Here is a 20270-nt window from a genome sequence, read left to right as displayed (position 1 = left end):
AGCCAATATAAACAGGTGGTCTGATCAGCAAAATTTCCACTTTTACATGAATGCAATAAATACTTCAATAAGCAATTATACGATAAGTATTTATTGAAATGTCAGGCTAAATTACTGCAAATTGCTATAATTTAGTGAATAATTAAATAATTTGAATGCTGCAATAAAAACCTTAGTATGTATTGCGGTGTAGTTTCAAAAATCATAAACTGACCAACACTCAGAATGTATTGCATGTGCTATACAAACATGCAGCACCTCCTTCATATACAGAGTACACAAGCTTGCATACACTTAATTCCTCAATTGAATGGTGGGGAGGGATTTACCAGTGTATAAATGAGAATAACTGCTTAAGTTTAGACACATGGCCTTAAAATCTGTTTGTGCAGTTCAGTGAACTAAAAAACATAGTGCAGTTCTGACTACTGGCACCTGTTTGTCTCTTTGTAAACACTCATGTCAGAGGCACAATTCATCAAAATTAATATCAACATGTAAGAATAAAAGTAGAAATTAATTTGTGCAAACAGTTATGTCTGCATGCATTAGGCAGCACACACAGAACTTGACATGTCAGATAGCCCAGTTTTGAATTTCAAAATATTTCTTAAGGTCTTGACCATATTTTTTGCTATGATTTGAATTTTGCAGGTCTTCAACGTCAACCCACCACTCCTATTATTTCATTTCAAAATGCTGTCCTCAAGTACTGATGTAATTTTCTGCTGCAGTAGCAGCACAAGTACAGAATTACTGCTACTATTGGCTAAGCCAGAGCTGACTTCACAGAACAGTGTGTATCAGAAAAAGGGCCAAAAGCAATCCTGTATTAAAAAATCATTCCTATCCCCAAAATTTCCTGAAGAGTAATGCTCAATGTGAGCTGGAGATTTAGCTCTTGCTCCAGGCTCTGCAGTGAGGGCAGGCATAGTTTCACGTAGAGCAGCAGGATCCCATTTCCTCTGTCTCAGCCCCACGGGGCTGATGCCAAACATGTTTACTGATGAATTCCCCATGCTCTGCAGCAGGCAGCACATGAACAAGATTTTCAACCTAAACACAAACCACTAATCCTTTATACAGCTGGGGTTTGTTCTCTTTACAGAATGCACTCAGAAATGTTATGTTTTGCTGTAACTGTAAACCAGGTAATGGTGAAATGCACGTGGGCTGGGCTGTACAAACATGCAGGAAGCTGGACCTGCCCAATTTACCTGTGAGAATGAGAACATTAGCTCCAGGATGTGCCTTTGGATTTGAAACAGGGAGGACTAAGGGACTGTCCATATAAAAGAAGGATAAATCAGAGAGAAAGGGGAGGGAAGAAATTAAATATAGCAAGCAAAAATAAAACTTACTGCTCTGCAGTATCAGACCTAACCATGGTGCAAGAAAACCAACACTTACCAGAAAAAAGCTTATAAACAATCACTAGAGAAAGCCTGTTTTTTTTTAAGTCTCAAACTCAGTTATTCTTTTCATAAATTATGAAAGCAATAACTAGACTTCCAACTATTTTTAAGCTATACAGATATGGTATAAGTGACAGTCAGGCATAAACATCTGAAAATACTGTAACTATCCAATAGAGGATTAAGAATGTTCAGTAAAGCTGATATGGGTTTTGGATTAAGATCAAAATAAAACCCTCAAAACCAAGCTCAGAAACTAACTAATTAAAAGAAAAAACAAACACTTGACAGCAAGATTGTTAAGTAATTGAAAACCCTCTCAAGGAGAATTAAGACCATTTAAACCTAGAAAACCAAGTTCTAAATACATAATGAAACTAAGGATAGACAAATTATGCGAAGCAGCACATCTTTTTTGACTCTTTTCCCTTCTACTGTTCTATAGGTTCATTGAGATAAAATGAATGCATTTTTATTCTATGTGTTTGGCAGCTGAGATTCAGGTTTGATTAATGGACAAACACTGGGAGTTGTTCTTTCTCATGCTCTTGGAACATCACAGCAACAACTGCTCCTGTGGGCAGAAACAGCAGCCCTGCAGCAATAGCCTAGAGAGGAGATCATCTCAAATGTGCTGGGCTTGGGCTAAGGAGGAAACAGGGTTCAAAAAGGATATTCCTCTTCTGACCTGCTTTACTGCCACAGTCAGTCCTGGCTGCAGCTGGCCCAGTAAAGCCAGCCACTTGCCTGAATCAAGTTCCATCACCTACACCACAACTGAATTTGCCAGTTTGTGTGCAGATGCAACAGATGCTGTATAAAATGCAGATGCAACCATGCTGTATAAAAACTCAAGGAATAGGAAACTGACTGGTATTTCTGCTTTCCCATGACAGCTGCTGTTCAGAATCAGGCTTTTCTTCTATTCAAATGACTTGAGCATGTGCAAGTATCTCTTTGATATAGTTGCATTTGCAGCATATTTTTCAATCTATTTACAAATACAGTGGAGTCATTCAAGTGATATTTTTCCCATTTTTTTTTAATTTTTAATTTTGTGAAAACTGAAGTCTTTCCTCATAATATGTTTGTTTTGCTAAATATGAAGACAGGGATGTCAAAATAATTTTCACTTCCTTTTTTCACTTCAACGCTGAAATATATTATCACACTGAAAATTAAAATAATTTTACATCCAAATAACATTACAATTATATAGATACATATATATTTAAGCTTTGACAATTTTGATCCCAAATAATCTGATACTTTAAAATGTTTTGTATTCCTGGAAAATTTTCCCATTTTCAGTTCTTGTTCAAGGTTGGAATGAACACAAGTAGTCAAAGTGTTAACACTGCAACAACACAATGTGATCCTCTCCCTAAGACACACAGCACAGACAAACAATAAGTTACATTACTACTCATGCCAATTTCTACATAAACAATGACCTGTTGTTTGTTTAAGGATGTTTTGGCTCTTGTCAGTAATGTTAAAGTACCTCATATGCATTACAGAAAACCCATGAGACATGGACAGCATTTGAAACTGAATTCTACAGTCAGGATCTGAACACAGAAAGATTAACCAACTTTCTCACTGCTAGACAGAAAACCTGTACAAGCCTGAAATGCAGCTCTGCATTCCCTCCCTGAGGATCCCAGTCCCAGTGCCTTATGCCACATCCCCATCAGTCCCAGCTCTCCCAGCTCAGGACCAGCAGCACTGCTCTGCCTTTCACCAGATCTGCATTTGGTGCATTATTTATAATTTTACTACTTCAGTTGATCAAAGTAATGGACTAGATGTTGACTTTTTAGATGTTCTGGCAGCATATTGGAGGAACTTGAAATTATTAAGCAGATGTTCTGTGCCATAACTGGGGGCTTGTTTTGCTCTAATGAGATGCAGTATTTGTTACAATGAAGGAAATTGCTTGTGGATTTTCTATAATGCATTTTACATACACTGGGTTACATTTATACTGGAGCAATGAAAATAAAATACAGTAAAAGTCTACATTACTTTTCAGATCTGATGATGTCACCAGACTCATAGCATTACATCTGAAAAAAGATCAAGCTCAACTTTTTGAGGTCTGTTTCTGTTTTTATACTTTATATTCACCTCAGTGGTGAAATGGGTCCAAACAGTTAGCTCTTTGTGATCTCCCTCCAGAGGAATCACTGTACTATTACAGCAGAACCAACCAGAGTAGGTTACACCTCAGTGTTTTTAGGTCTCTGACCAAAATTACTCAGAAGCAGATCTCCTCCCTTTTGTAGATATATGAGCAAATTTAATGCAGTTTCTCTGGCTCTTTCAGATTCAATTTTAAATTTGTGATGTTTGGATTTAAAATCAGAGTTATACAGTGCAATATGGAAAGCAAATTAACAAATTCACAAGTTGACTCAGTGGACAAATGCCAGAGATTTGTATCAATCTGGGTCTAAGAGCGAGGACTGATCCAGAAAAGCATTAACAAGAATTGTCTGTCCTTTGTAAAAGACCTCAAACTGTGGCTTAGATATTTATTATGCACCACACTTATAAAACTTCCAAGATGTATAATGGAAACAGAGCACAATAGAAGCCAGTTCTGCTTTTCGTTTTATATACTACCACTGGGAATCTCTTTCTTCTGATGTTCATCCATAATATAAGTTCTTTCTTCACAGTGGGTAAGAGTTTCCTTGCTTTGAAAACAGTAATTCATCATCACAAGAAGCAATATTGAGCATGAATAAATGCCAGTTCAACTACTTATACTGTCTAAATTGGCAAAATCTTTTTAATTCCCTTCATAACACTTAGCACTACCAAGTAACTCCATCAAACACTAACAGAACACTCCAGAGACACAGAAACGCCAATATTTAATTAATAATGTGCAACACACGCAGCCACGTTCACATTAATAAGCAGCCTCATTTTTCTAGCAAACAGTAACATCAGTGAGAGCTGTGAACCCTGCTCCTCCAAAAGCCTGTGAGATGAAGTTGGAAACTGTCAATCTGAGGGCTCTTAAAGGAATGCCACATTAAAAAAGGACACTGTAATACTTAATCCTTTTGAACCCTCTGTAGCAGTTTATCTTTGCTACCTCCCATCCCTTCCCCCACTCTTACAATCCTGCACAGTGACTTCAGACCAAGCCTGAGCTAAGCGAGTCTCAGCCCTGAGCTGCAGCCACAGGGACTAACCTTGCCCTGCCTGCACCACAAACATCAAGGCTTCTCCCTCTGCCCACACACAGGGCTTTTATCAGAATAGGAGAGGCTTAAGCAAATGGCTCTTGCCTTGTATTTGTCACGGGCCAAAAGCAGGGACACGAGCAGTTTGCACGTTCCCAGGGTGAGCTGAAGTGAGGCAGCAGCAGCTCACAGGCACAGCTGAACCTGAACCTCCACCAGCAGGTGCTGGGACAGCCCCTCCAGCAGCAACCCCAGCATCCCTGGAAATGGCTGCACCTGCAACTAGGGCCTCACCTGAGGCAGCTTGGATCTCTCGCTTTGAGCAAACATTGCTCACGCTTGAAGTACCCTACACCATGTTAAATGTCAAATACCAGTAAGCCACCAACAAGGAAAACAGCAGCAGCCTTGCCAGATCTGAAACCTAACATCTTCCACACATCAGCAGGCTCCCTAAGATTTTCAACCAGCCACCACTTCTGACTTGTGACCTTGCACCACACTGCTGGTGGTAACTATGACCAAAGGTTTTGGCCCCACTTTAGACTGACCCAAAACTTAGCTTCAGAATTATTTAGAACACTAATAAGGTAAAATCCACAAATTTTAGTGGAACCAGAACTTGTATATCTACCCTTTCAGTATATGCAGGTGTTAACTTCTAAAACTCATATTATGCCAGAGAAATTATATTAAGAAAATAGAATTTTATACCTAAATCTTCTGGAAAGTGCAAGTTCTACTACCAAGAGTATACATAACAAATGTTTGAGTACACAAATGGAAACCATGAACATAAATGTTTAGATTCACATTTGACTCTCTCTGAAGTTACTGCTTTCTTTCATATTAGCTGAGACTGGAACAGGCTCAAAATGAACAAACTATAAGTGAAAACTATCTTAATATGTAATAATTTCAATATAATGTAACATACTCAGAAGATATCAGTCTTCCAAGTACGTGAGAAAGAGTCTCTATTTACTTGGACCCCTTTTATAGTTCATTACTCCATTACTTCAGTGTTTGGAGCTTTTTAAAACTAGAAATATATGCACTATTTTTACTTTTTAGGACAATTGTCAATACTTTAAAAGTTCAGTAAAATACATGTTTCATCTCCAGTCATCACTTTAATTACTCAGGAACACATACAGTAAAACAAAAGAGAGAGACATTTTGGGGAGGGGGAAAAAAGGGAAGTACTTTGGTCTCTGAGATGATCCTAAAGCCTGTCTTAGCGTACTTGTAATTTATTCACAGAATGAAAGAGTCTGAATCCCATGTTTATGTCACTGTTTTCCAAGTCCCTGTTCATACACCCACCCAAGAGAACCATGCCTAGACTCAGAAACAGCTCCCTGAACCTTTGAGCAGAGTAGAGGCTGCAGGTACACTCTTTGAACTCATCATTTTTCAAAGAAACTGTGAGAATTCCTAGTGAGTTCCTGAGCCTCCATGGAATTATGTACATACCAATTCTTTTAAAACAAAGAAATCTGGATATTATCAGCCTACAACAAAGTTTTTCAGGATCAGACCTCAGTTCTGTTCACTTTTTTAGTTACACATGGAATTTTCTTCTAAATTACCTCATCCAAAAGCCATTGAAGTGAATGGGAAAAACTCATGCTGACCTTAACAATTCTTATACCATTAGGACCTATAAAAAGTTATATTTATATTGCTTTTCTTTAACTTCAGCAGCCATCTGACTGGGAGCTCTGCAACCTGCTACACACACAGCACCACATTAGGGCAATTACTCTTGGCTGGAATAGATAAATGTGAAACCTTTTCTGAGATCAAACACATGGAAAATACTATGAAACTATTTAAAAATCTTTGGAAATGCATAATTGAATCAACAAAAACTATTTCCACACATTAACCAAGGCAAAGACAGTGTACTCACTTCTTAAAACTGCAAATTGTAAAAGAAGTGTGTAGAATTGTACACAAAATGTGTTGAGTAAATATTTCATGCATTTAACAACAAAAATGGAACATAATAATCCTCTGCTTAACTGCTGCCCTGTTTATTCAATATTCCCCAAAGTTAATGCATAACGTGCTAAAATGACTACACAGTCTTGACCTTGCAGCTCCATTTTATTCTCCAGACTATTTCATAAATTTGGGAGATAGGGCAAGAACACTGGGGTTCATGCAGGCTGTGCATACCTGCAGAACACTGGGAACCCAAACTATCCCCCCATTCTTGTCATCATACTACAAGAAATGGTTATGCAGATCTGCGTGACAAGGGCTCCTAGGACTACAAATGTGGAACTCATACAAAACAGTTTCCTTGGGAAGCTGTAAAATACATCTGCTCAGAGCATCTGATCCTGCATAGCTCTGCTACAAAAGGAATCTATAACCAAACAGAACAGATTTAGGATAATTCAGTCTAGGACTCTTTTTTTATATCCTCAGAGAGGTGTAGGAATAAGGACAGGATGCCCTCTTTTCATTGGTGGTTTGCTATAAAGAATTCAAAGGAAGTAAAAATGTTTCAACAGCAAAGGCAAGTTTTTCGAGTGAAATTTTGTCTCTGAAGTTTAATGAAGGACTTTTCCCATGGACAATAGGAGTCAACAGATGATACCAGCAAACAGGACTGAAGCATCCCAAAGCACAGTACTCATTTTACAGTAACAGTTACTTGGACACAGTAGCCATTCACTACAGAGTGGGAGAAATAACACAGTCAACATCTTCATTTGTCTCCTTTCTCTCCCTTTCTTTTATGTGGGAAGATGGTTGGTAAGGATAGTGCAGAAGGCAGTTTTCCTCAATGAATTACAGCTGTACTGGTTGCTGAGGAGTGGAGACAGCCTTGCCTGTCCAGTGAGGATGGGTGTTATTAAAGGTGGGTTAGCTGACTGAGGGTTAGGTGGGGTTGGAGAACCAGGGTCTGCTGCAGTTTGAGATGGAGACTGCTGGCTGTGCTGTGCTGTGAGGAGGAAGGGACAGACAGAGCTAGGCAAACAGGTTGGGGTTAGCTGGTCATGCAGAAGGAAACCAGCAGAGAGAAGGAGGCAGTGCTGTGTGGAGATGTCTGAGAGAAGGCAGGAAAAGTGTTTAATAAGGGACTGGTGATGGTGTCAGTCATGTCCATCTCAACAACTGCAACATCTTTGCAAACCTAACATACAAAAGACTGGGTGCTACAAAATGAAATGGAGATTCCAAAAGATATTTTTAATCTTCCCACTGGGTAGACTGTAGGTTACCAAGTAACCTTTGGGAGAACTAACAGAAAAGAGGAATCAGCATTATCTTTGTTTCTTATTCATACATGGCAGAGGTTTTGCTGCTGAGAAAGCTGTGCTTGATCCAAAATGGAGGACTCAGAAAAGATAGAGACCAAGCCCCTGGAATTGCCAGGGCAGGTTAAATTTTTTAGGGTGTGATAATTTAAAGCAACCTTGCTCTACGCTAACTTTCACTCCTGGATAATCACATCCCTAACCACACCCTGGATCCCTAGTAGGCCTCTGTTTCCACAGTATTCTCTTGCCCATCTTTGCACAACTCAGACTGCTCCTCCAAATCCTCATCTGTCCACTTGCAGCAAGTTTTAGGCTGTTCTGCACAGCCACTGGACATGATGAAGCTATGAAAGAAGTACAGACATGACTGGTACAGACTGATTACATGAGCTCATATATTGTCGACTCATGTAGCCCTGCTTATTCCAGACTTTGCCTGAAGCCAAGTCAGACACTGAGAAAGTTGTGATAAAGCTACTAAGTACTTAATACCAATGGCTTGTGTTTGGTGGATCAAAACATTCCATTTTTTCCATTTTATGGGGTGGAGGTGTTTGTTTTTAATTTAATTTCTGAATATTGGATGTCTGCATCTTGTTTCATAGGACACTAATAGGTAAAACAGACAAATTTTTATTAAAGTATCTGTATCACTCACTGCCACACAAGCTTTGCAAAGAAGAAATCTTCTTTCTACATTCTGTTCTAGCCTGAGAATCTTCAGTACTGCATAATCTGGATACAATTTTCCTTCTACATCTGAGCCCGAAAGCCACAACATCCATGCTTAACCTTCTGCTCCAACCAAAGGACCTAAAAAGTGTGCTTTGAAATGAGGGCATAATTCTTCCTGGGACATTTCCCCAGCTCGCAATTAATGCAACTGGACAGGTCAGATACTCTAAAATGTATCAGTAAATACTGGTCACCTGGACACAGAGGGCAGTGTCTCTCTTAGAGCAAACCTAGGCTACATTTATTTAAGGCCTGTAATAATAGGACAGATATGGCCTGTCTGCTCATCTCCTTTCTCTCACTTTCCTGTCTTACAAATACATTCTGTTTAGATGGTTTATCTTCATTGCACTTCAGAGTCTCTTAAATTTACAACAGAAACAACATTTGATGGATGTGATTTCCCATTTTACTAAAGGCACTAACAACCATTTCCAATTCTCAATGCTCATCCAGGTGTCCATCTACAAACACCCACTTCTTGCTCTCACCACTCTTAATCTACTTTCCCCTCCAAACAGCAAATAGAAAAGTGAGGAAAGTAAAGTATGCACAATGAATAAGAAACATTAGAAACACGTGGTGCATGTGATCTCTTACAGGGAAATGGCTCATTTCAGTCACCAGAGTATGGTGGGCCCTGCTTAAAACAGTACACTTAACACATATGCATTATTAATTATTGTAACAAACCACAGGATCAAATGTAAACACCAGGCTCTAATATCACTAAGCTTCTTACAAATGCAAATCAAAATATGGATATTAATAAAATTATACAGAAAGAATGACTATAAAAGGTATGTTACCATGTGGAAGCACTAGGTTTCCATAAACATAAATATCTCAGCAATTTTTTTATTAAAGCTTTCTATAGAAGTAGCTACATATTTCAGTAATACACAGGATATTTACAATTTCCAGGTCAAGCTCAACACAACAGATGTTCAGGAAGCAGATTTATAGATGAAGTCAAAGAAATGCCTCAGATACTTTACCACTACCATACTTATAAAACTGCAGACTTCCATGTGCTTTCTCTTGTGATCCATTCACAAACCAGCAATAAATAAAGGGGGAAACAGTGACATAATATGAGTGAACTTCTTGTTCTGAATTTGAATAAATTCTAGTCTCACAAGTGAGCAATATTTCAAGAACATTTCATCTAAAAGTGAAATAGAATCTTCAGTAATGTGTGAAAAATGGACACTTCACTGCCTCACAAAGGATTTCCACTGAGTCTGAAGGAAATCAGAGATCATATTCCATCAGCATTCAAGAGAAATTTTATGCCTATAGTGCCTAAGCTCTTGTCAGAAATTACAGGTATATGCTTCAGGACGTCTTGTATCTATTGTTGTGGAAGCAGGCACTATTTGAGTTGTAACTGATCAATAAATATACACACCATCTACTCGTTACATTCCAAGTCTCCCAAAACTGTCTGATGCCCCGCTAATGAATCTGTCTGCCCAGAGCATTTCACATAAAACAGGAGAAACAAAAAAAAATTGTCTTAGAAGATAAAGTGCGTGCATTTAAAGGACATGCACTGCAAAGAACAACTAGCCACAGAATGGAGTAGAAACAATCAAGAAGATTTCTAACAGGTGGAGGCAAAAGAGAAGCAGAGAAGTAAGGTCTGCTGCAATGAGAAATGAAGACTTCAAGCAGCTGCCTCATTGAATGTAATACCTTGCAGCTGGGTGAACTGCAGCACAGCTGGATTATTTCCAGAGATACTGTGTATAGATTCCCAGTATATATGTGTATATAAACATATATATTTGCAGGATATATGTATGTCTGTATGTTCACTAACTAGAAGTAAGGAGAAAATATAAATAGATGAGTAAGGAGAAAATATAAATAGAAGAGTAAGATGACTTCTTGTCCTCTGGGTGAAAACATTAGGTTGTCCAAATATTGCACACTGAGAGAATGTAGTTCAGCAGAGCCTCCCCTGAGCCCCAAGGAACGGGCAGTCACAAATCAGGGAAGGCCAAGCATTAATAAACTGGGACTAGGTTACCTTTAGGTCCCAAGGACTGCACTGCCAAGGATCACAGGCATTCAGGAAACACACACCAGGGCCCACCTTCCTGATCATACACAGCAATCAATTCTCTGGGTACTCTAAACTGAAGTTCTGCTTCCAGTTAACCTCAACAGATGACACAAATGTTAGGTTTTTTCATATATATATCTACCTTCACAGTGTTTCTAGAACGGTTTCATACTAAGATGTAATGAACCTCAGCAATGGACACTGAATAAATCCTTGCTCTAATAATGTGTACATACACAATATATATCTATAATTTATTTATAAACATATCTCACAATTCTGAGATAAGAAAAGAAACTCACACTAAACCACTGAAAACAAGCATAATATATTCAGGCTAGGAACAGCTTTCTGCTGTTCCACTGCTGAATGGAAAATACTCCACAAAGCATCTTCTTGATGAGACTTTAGAAGTGAATAAATGGTCTCCTCTCAAACCCTTGTAACCTTGTCTGCACAAAGCCCAGGCAACTGAGCCACAAGCTCCCAAACCTGAAACACCAGCACAACTGCTCTGTGCCTACAGCTGATTGTCCAGGATCCATAAGCAGCTTCTGCACTGTCCTGGTAACTGCACTCCCCTGTACCTTCTCTCTGAAACCAGCCCTCTCTGACTCCTGGGTACTCCAAGTGCTTGATGCTACTTGCACCTCTCAGCCCCTGACCAAGATTTTTAAGAAATCTTAGGCTTTTCTTACATTTTATCGTTACTTAAATCATATTAATCAGACCTCATTCAGTGTCTTCAATGTCATCAATTCCCAGCAGATTTGAGAAGTTTCTTAGCAACTTAACATCTTAAGTTGGGGCACTCCATTTTGATCTGTTAGAAGAAGCCATTTTGTCATTCAAAATGAGTGAAAACTGTTGTTAAAAATCCAGCAAGAATAAAAACACTAATCAATAAATGCAGCAGCTTTGCATTACTTTTCAGTCTTCATCTCAAGACCCAAACTAATTCAGACTAAATCTTAAATGCCTCTTGTCCAACACAAAGTACTGAAGTTGCAGTATTTACTAGACACTTGTGGAATTTCACTATAAATTTCATTTTCTTCAGCACTTATATTTATCCCAGATATAGCAGGCAGACATCTCTAGCTAGAAGTCAGGTTACTAGAAGGTATTTTAATACAAAAGTGAACTGATAAATTATTTTAAAGCATGTACAAATTTACCTGTACAGTGAGTTCTCCTCCAAACACAACACAGGCTTCAGGATGGAGTATTGACATGAGTGTCATTTTAGAGAAAAGAGTACCATTGAAGTTCAGCATGAAAAGCCATGCTGACCAAACATCCTTCCATTCACTCAATGCTTGGATTCTGATACATTTCAAGTAAAGAGAAGCCAGCTGAAAGTGCCTCCTGGCCTGCCACAAGGCTGCCTGCCGATTCCCAGCCCTGTCAGCTCTTTTGCCCCAGCTGATTTTGAATCGCTCTTTGTGGTGCCCAGCAGTAGTTAGCTCTGGTAACAACAATACGGGGGGACAGTGGGGACACCTTTTTCACCCACAGAAAATGCAGCAGTGACATCAGTGCCATTTGACACACCCTGCTTTCAGCCACAGGAGTTTTCATCCCAGTTGACTCTGCTCCCAGGAGCAATGAGTTAAAGGCCCTGTAACAACTCCTGTGTCTCAGCATCAAACACAAGAACAGAGGTCACAGGAACAAGCCAGGCCTGGCAGTCAGAAGGAAGGGAAGAAAGGCTGCCAGCCTTGCAGAGCTGCTGCTGCTGGCTGCCAGAGCAGGCCCAGGGCAGGTGAAGGCGCTGCCCTGGCACAGCCCCGCAGCACCCAGCGGGAACGGCGCGCTCCCTGTGCTCCCTCTGCTCCAGCCTGGCTGCCAGCACGAGCTCTTCAAACAGCTCCCGACATCTGAGCGTGGCTCTGTTCCTAGAAATTCAGATGGCTTCATCCAGCATTTTCAGCCAAAGACATCTTGACTCTAGCAAGTGAACTAAATCATGTGTACAGACAGCACTGTGATGATCCCTGAGCCACGTCCCCGCTCCTACCATTGCCTCTAGAGCCAACATCCAGTCAGCCCTAACACAAGCCACAGCTGCACATGTAAAATAACACAGACATTGGGAACAGCCAGGTTTCCTGGGAAATAAATGTCCTGCCCTGCAAACAAGTGCAGTCACCTGAAAGGGGAGCTCTGAAACTAGAGCTGATGTCTTTAGAACAAAAAGCAAACCAAAACATCATTTGGAGGGAATGCTTGGTCAAGTATGCATTTTTAAAAACTCCCCATTAAAAATTCACTGTAAAATAACAAAACAAACAAAAAAATTAACAGAATTATCTCCATTTAAACTTAACACTTTCTTTACTTTGAGGGAAGAGGGAAGATCCTCAATATCTCTTAGGGGTAAACCATGTCTGACTCACAATGGACCAAGCTTTGATTTGCAAAAAACTTTTTTTCTCTATGAAAATGAAATTGCTCAAACTTTGCAATATTTTGCTCCTTGTAACTTCCTTCACTTAGAAGGAAGAAAAACACCAAGTCCCCGGAGAATACATTTTTATCTCTTTCAAGTTTTACACATTGGGGACCAGCCCTCACTGGTCACTCTGAAGTGCAACCAGGCCAGTAAAGTCCAAGGTCCCTGCAGGACCCTGCAGAGAGCAGAACTCACAGTATCTGTGCCTCCACAGGTGTAACTCTACCAGCTAGAACAGAAACCCAGGGCTAGGACTGCTGCTTAAAAGGCTGTCTTATTACACATACCTGACTGGCATTTTCAAACAGAAGTCAAAGCAAGAGAGTCTGCAGCTCACCAGGATTTTCTGCAGCTGTTGATTTGAAAATATTGCATTTGATGATGCATTTTGGATGCACAAGACAATCCAGGTATCCTCCTGAGACAAAATATCAGATACTGCTTCTCTTGGAGAGGACTTTATTCCATCTTCAACCTTAAAGAGAATTTCTGACAAAAAAGTCTGCAGGTGTCTTCCTCCTTTCAAGAAATGCAGCCATTCTTCACTAAGAGACTCCTTAATGGCAAGGAGTGGCAAGATCCCCAGAGAGTCACCCTTTTCAATCAACCAGTAGGTTCTCTCCTTTCAACAGATTCTTTTATCCTTTTATCTTTTATTCTTTATCAAAAGGTTATGAATTTTTCATCACAATTAAAAATGAAAGTTAACTGAACTTAAGATTTCAAATTAAAGAGTTCAATTAACTGTATGATTAAAACATTCATTATTTCTGTAGAGTTAAACTTCCTTACAGGTTTTATGGTTATGTCATTGTGATGTTTTCCCTCCACCACAACTGGACCTTTCTTTTCAAATCCTGCCCTTAAAGTCATCACGCGCTACTGGCTTTCCCACACAAACTAGGTTTTTTCATTAAATACTCTAAATTCATAGGGTTTATAGTCCCTCTAATATGACCTTTTTAATAAAAGACAAAAGTTTATGTTGGAGCAGCAGATAAAATGGATTAGAAATGCAGCTGCACCAATCTGAACAAGGGAGAAATAAAAATATGTGCATTTTTTTAATAACAATAATCACACTTAACTCACCAGCAAGACAGTGCTGTGAATTACAGTTTAACTGCCCTTCTTGATCCAGTATAAACATTAGGAGTAAGCTGTGCTATGCAGGGGAGGGGAAAAGAAATGATCATGGCATATTCTAGATCCCCTGATTCATCTTTCCTGGCAAAAGATAGAGTGAGTCAAAGCTGCTGTGTAGGAAGCAAGAAGAGGGAGGTGGGCTGAGCTGGCTCAGCACTGGCTGGGTCTTCTCAGCTGGGGCTTGAAAAGGGATGCATCAAAGATAACACATCCCAAGTCTTCAGGGCCACCTTGCAGAAGTCATGCTGTGTGCAGAACGTGCCTTCAGTCGTGGGCTTGCTGGAGTGCCTGGCTCCTTGTCCTGCCTAAATGCATGGTGCAAAGTGCCAGAGTTGTACAGCTCTGAAACTTCCTTTTGGGCAACTTCACAAAGCCAAACACGGCTTTAACTAGAAACATAAAGAGGTGCAGCTCTGCCAGTCTTCACTTTGCCCACAGTAGATAAGTTGAGGACTGAGATGTGGCTACATTAGAAACAAACATTATCAGATCTAAGGGGGTGTTAGATAACCTACCTTCATCTGCACTGACTCATGTTCAGCTGTAAAAATAGCTAACATCAGCTGTGGATCAAAGCTGCCTGATGGTCCCACTAAGTAAAAATCACATTTTCCTTTCCAAACCACAATCTGTATAATAATGCAAAACCAAGTTGTTTTCCCTTACCTTCTGCAAAAGGTTCCCACTCATAAAATCGACCCATAAATGGCTTGTTATTGTATGATGCACACTGTACCTCTCTAATATTCCTGCTGCTTTCAGGACACATCTGTTTAGATTAAAAAAAAAAAAAAGTAGTAAGTAGTATTATAATCAACAGCAAAGTTATTTCTGCCTTCCTATTAATGAACTTCAGAAGGTTAGTGAAGGCATTGCAAAATTCTAATCCAAATGAATGATATAAACATCAGGAGACCTCTTTAAAACAGGTAACAAACCCTGCTGTTAAGTAACAGTACCAAAAGTGCCTGTTGAAGAAAATTAATTTGTGAAGTAAATAGAGCAACAGTTCTATTAAAAAAAAAAAAAAAGTAAAGCTTTCATTGAGCTGTCATTTTTCTCAGCAACAGCACAACACTTCAACATAAATTATTCAATATTAGATGAAAATTACTTCCTTTTCACAACAGCTTCACATTCTTGATTCATTAACTTTTTGGGCTCACATTCAACAGAGTTGAAACACTCAGTGTACATGCTTTAATAACTTACTAAAAGTTGACCACAGCAGCTTCTTATTCTCATCCTATGCTTTGATACCATATTTCCACTTTTCCTTTGGTATCTCTACATGCTGCTATTACAGTCACTGCATGACTTTGCATTTTAACTCATGCCTTCAGATCCTGAGCTCCTGCAGTTGGTATAGGAGTTTTGCAACTAAGAGCTGCCTCTACACAGGCAGGTGTGCACACACCCAGGTATTGAGGCAGGGCAGGTTTTGCAGGTGGAAGTAGCATCCCTCCTTAGGTCACCTGCAATGCACACCTTTGGCAGACCAGCCTTGTTCGCATGGAAGTAGATTCCAAAAGGAAATACAAGTTAAATACTTAATAACTTTGTTTTGCCTGAATCTCACATTACTGCAGCTACAGCAGAAGATTGCTCCGTGTGTGGGCACATACAAAGGGGACAAAGACTTCTATCAAATGCAGGGGGTTAATTAGAACAATTTCTATGTCTGGAGAAAATAAGCAATCTTTGGGCACAGATGCATTTTTTTTCCACAGCCTTTAGATAATAAAAATGACTACTAAAAATACTATTCAAAAACACTAGAAATCACATTAAGTACTTGACTAGAACAGCAGAATAGTTTTTTCTATATGACAGATTTCAAGAGAAAGCTATGGATAACATTCTATAAAAACAGCACAGCTAAATAACTATGTTTTCAAAAGGAACAGAAGAGAATCACTAAAAACAACTCATGTTGCAACTGCAAGTCATTCTCTTATGTCTGCATAGTAGGAAATATTGGTTGTCTGCTGGGGAAGCCAGGCACATGAGAGGTCTCAGAGGAGTTCTTGCTTTGTACCCACCATGTCTGTGAGAAGATGCTAGTAACTGGATCAAAGAGATGTCAGAGTCAAGAGTTTGTGAGTGGGCTATACACTGTACCAAAGACATGCCCGAGGGGAGGTTCATGGACTATTTTATCTTCTATTAAAATCATGGTAACAAATCTTCTAGAATAAACACTCTTTCTGGCCAAGCAGCCATCTGTGCTTCTTCGCCCACCCTTCTGAGATCTCCAAGTACATGCAAATACTGCTTTCCTCAACAAGCCCTCTAATAAAAAAAAAAAAATGCTTCCCCTGAAAATAGGACCATGAACCACCATAACCACCACAGTGGAAGGGTGGGACCAAAAGCCTTCCTAGCTCCAAATGCAGAAAGCAAATCTATATTCCCACAACTGAAGCACAGCTCCTTCTGTGTGTGGCACAGCAATACAGAACATTTATTCACCACAACCACCAACCAAGGCAAGGAAATGTACTTTTCACAGAAACCAATCATTGCACATATCCTAAAGGTGAAGGGACAGAACCTGAGCTGGCATAAATTAAGGTCACTACACTAAATTACAGCAGAACAAACATCAGCTTGCACCAGCCAAGCAGTCAGCCTGAAGGGCTTCTTTCTGGAATGCTTTTCCCTTTCTTTGGCACACATTTTCATATTGTGAAGTTTAGTTGTTTTTTGTTTTTCCTTTTCTGACCCTTGAGCTCATGCTCTCGTGTACCAGTATTTCTGGCTCATAAACCATTTCCTGTACACCCTGCTCATACCAACTGCAGGCAATGTACGAGTAAAAATATAAAAATATTCATTGTTGTTGCCAACAAATAGTGACACCCACGCCTTCTAAGATCCTTTTCATTTAGCTACAATTTCTGTTTTTAACTTACTGACAGATGCCCACAAGACAGAGACCTCAGTGCTTTAAAGCAGGACAAAGGACAGACAAATACACAAAACCCTCTGTGGATCAAGCAAAAATCAGAAAAAACAGGCTAACTCAGAACATCTCTGCTACTTCAGAAGCCTCAACTCAGTTGCCCTTCATTTCATTTATCAAGGTTTAATTGCAATATAAAATTTTGAGGAAAAATTTGAGCAATCTGGTCTGCAAAAACAGTTTGTTCTTTATACAGATTATATTAGTTTCTATTTTAAGGTCTTCTAAAATATTCTTTAGCTATGAAGTACAACTAGGCAAACGTACTACATGAATCACCAAGGCCTGAGTTATATTATACTCTACATATATACTAGTTAACATCTATGCTCCATTTACTAACCCCACAAAAACCACTAATGCACAGCTGAATGCAATGACAGTTTTATGCTGCTTACATCTCAGCCTCCCTGAAAATGAAATCCTTGAGCCTTTCTCAGAAGACCTAAGAGTGCCAGGCACTTTCTCTTGGCCTGTCTTTTTAGCACTTTTATAGGCATAAAAGCATTAATATGAAAAAGTATGGCCCTGTACAATCAAAAGTGAAGCTTCAGTAGAGTTCCTGATCCGCATTTTTTACTTATTCCCTGAGAGCACAAGCTATTTTTACACTTCAGTTTAATTACTATTTCTGTCATATACAGCTTGACTAAATCTCCTAAAATACAGCAACAAGCATCTGTGATAAGAAGATGACATGCCCAAAGACAGGTCCTATTTAAAATGTCTAACAGCTGTCCCTTCCAGAGTTCCCCACTTGCTCCCAGCCCACACACACAGAGCTGAGGTGCTGAGGACACAGCCCCTGGCTTGGCTTGGCTCAGCTCAGCCCTGCCCGGCCCAGCTCAGATCCTCTGCTCAGACCAGACCAGACCAGCCCAGCCCAGCTCAGCTCAGTCCCCAACCCAACCCAACCCAACCCAACCCAACCCAGCCCAACCCAGCCCAGCCCAGTCCAGTCCAGTCCTCAACCCAGCCCAGCCCAGCTCAGCTCAGCTCAGTTCCCAGCCCAGCCTAGCCCAGCTCAGCTCAGCCCAGCTCAGCTCAGCCCAGCTCAGCTCAGCTCAGCCCAGCTCAGCTCAGCTCAGTTCCCAGCCCAGCTCAGCTCAGTTCCCAGCCCAGCTCAGCTCAGCCCAGCTCAGCTCAGCTCAGTTCCCAGCCCAGCTCAGCTCAGCCCAGCTCAGCTCAGCTCAGTTCCCAGCCCAGCTCAGCTCAGTTCCCAGCCCAGCTCAGCTCAGCCCAGCCCAGCTCAGCTCAGTTCCCAGCTCAGCTCAGCTCAGTTCCCAGCCCAGCTCAGCTCAGTTCCCAGCCCAGCTCAGCTCAGCCCAGCTCAGCTCAGCTCAGTTCCCAGCCCAGCTCAGCTCAGTTCCCAGCTCAGCCCAGCCCAGCCCAGCTCAGCTCAGCCCAGCTCAGTTCCCAGCCCAGCTCAGCTCAGCCCAGCCCAGCTCAGGTCCCAGCCCAGCTCAGTTCCCAGCCCAGCTCAGCTCAGCCCAGCTCAGCTCAGCTCAGTTCCCAGCCCAGCCCAGCCCAGCCCAGCTCAGCTCAGTTCCCAGCCCAGCCCAGCTCAACTCAGCCCAGCTCAGCTCAGCTCAGTTCCCAGCCCAGCTCAGCCCAGCCCAGCTCAGCTCAGTTCCCAGCCCAGCTCAGCCCAGCTCAGCCCAGCCCAGCTCAGCTCAGGTCCCAGCCCAGCCAAGGACACTGTGCTGTAACAAGCAGGCACCTTGGCATGGCTGTAGGTGAAGAATGTTCCTCTGGCTAAGCGACACTGCTAGGATTTAAACAGCCCAGATCTCTTTCCAAAATCTCCCAGAGACTTTTGGAATGAACTTTGCTAAAATATTTAACTTACTGTGTGATTCTCCATTGGTTTCCCCTCAGTGACATGAGTGCTGCCTGCTAGAGACTTGAAAACAGTTTTTTGGTAAACAAAATGTTGACTTTGATTCAGAGTTTTGTTAATGACAGATCTGGATTTCTTTTTTCTCAAAAACATTGTCTTGTGATTATTGAGGGAGTTATCTGTAGTTTTTCATAGGGGTTTTGACACAGAAAACAGGATGGCCTCTTTAGATATTTGTAAATAAAGAAATAAAAGCTCATTTTATTAAACCAGATCTAGGGGGGCCAAAGAAGCAAAAAATATACTTCCCATCTACTAAGGTAAATCTCACATTCCTGTGTGTAGAGACAGATATAAATTATCTAGAATACATACTCTCTGATGGGAGAAGGTTTTAAAATTATTGTTCTTTCAGCTGTGCACTGTAAAATTAAATATAGCATCTAGAATGCATAATTGTGTATGTTTTTAGATGATGTTTCTCCTACTTAAAATATGCTGCTTGGACAACGCAGTGATGTAAATTTCGCACGTGGGGTTGCATTCAGCAAAGTGCCTTGAAGTGCTGGATATGGATATTTTCACACAAATAAGGCATTTCAGAGCTGCCCCTGCTGCTGTTTCAAGGAGGACACCTCGGCCAACTTTTCTTGCCCTGCTTTCAGAACGTGAGTGAATGACCAGCAGCACTGCAGTGATGAGGGATGCAGCACTCAAGACTAAATTTTAGAAGTATCCCTTTGTCTTGTGGGACCTTGGGCCAAACTTCTGGAAATCTGCTGTTGATAGAAACTTTGTACTTTGGTAACAGCAGCTTTATTTTTGTGTCAATTTCTTCTGAAATATGCAGGTATGAAAATAGTCTGAGGGACAGCAACACACGGTATTTTCTTTGCCCTGTACCATTAGAGTTTTCTTAAAATGAGCTGCTAGTACAGTTAAGACTGTAAAACAAAGAAACCACCCTGCTAGCGTTTTAGCTTTTGGTTAACATTTGAAAAGCACACTTTTAAACAAATCCTTGACACTTGGTTTAATTAAAGAAGTGCTGGCAAAACACCAGAAAATCATCAGTCTGCCAGCAGATGTGGGCTCACATCTGCCATTAGCAAAGCTGTGTCAAAGCTGTGCTGAGATAACACACTCCTGGAAATGTGGAAAGGTT

At 40.6% G+C, this 20270-nt stretch overlaps 1 protein-coding gene across 1 annotated transcript in view; it reads right to left on the bottom strand.

Annotated features, from left to right (window-relative positions):
- Nucleotides 1–20270, bottom strand: part of THSD4 (thrombospondin type 1 domain containing 4) — a 222314-nt gene that overhangs the window by 158601 nt on the left and 43443 nt on the right. Inside the window, exon 5 of the mRNA XM_062501530.1 lies at nt 14967–15069. Coding sequence (XP_062357514.1) covers nt 14967–15069 — 103 coding nt within the window. The remainder of the gene's footprint in view (nt 1–14966; nt 15070–20270) is intronic.

This window comes from Cinclus cinclus, chromosome 13, assembly GCF_963662255.1.
Source record: "Cinclus cinclus chromosome 13, bCinCin1.1, whole genome shotgun sequence".
Taxonomy (NCBI): domain Eukaryota; kingdom Metazoa; phylum Chordata; class Aves; order Passeriformes; family Cinclidae; genus Cinclus; species Cinclus cinclus.
Note: the sequence above shows the minus strand (reverse complement) of the source record. Positions and strands in the feature narration are given on the sequence as shown.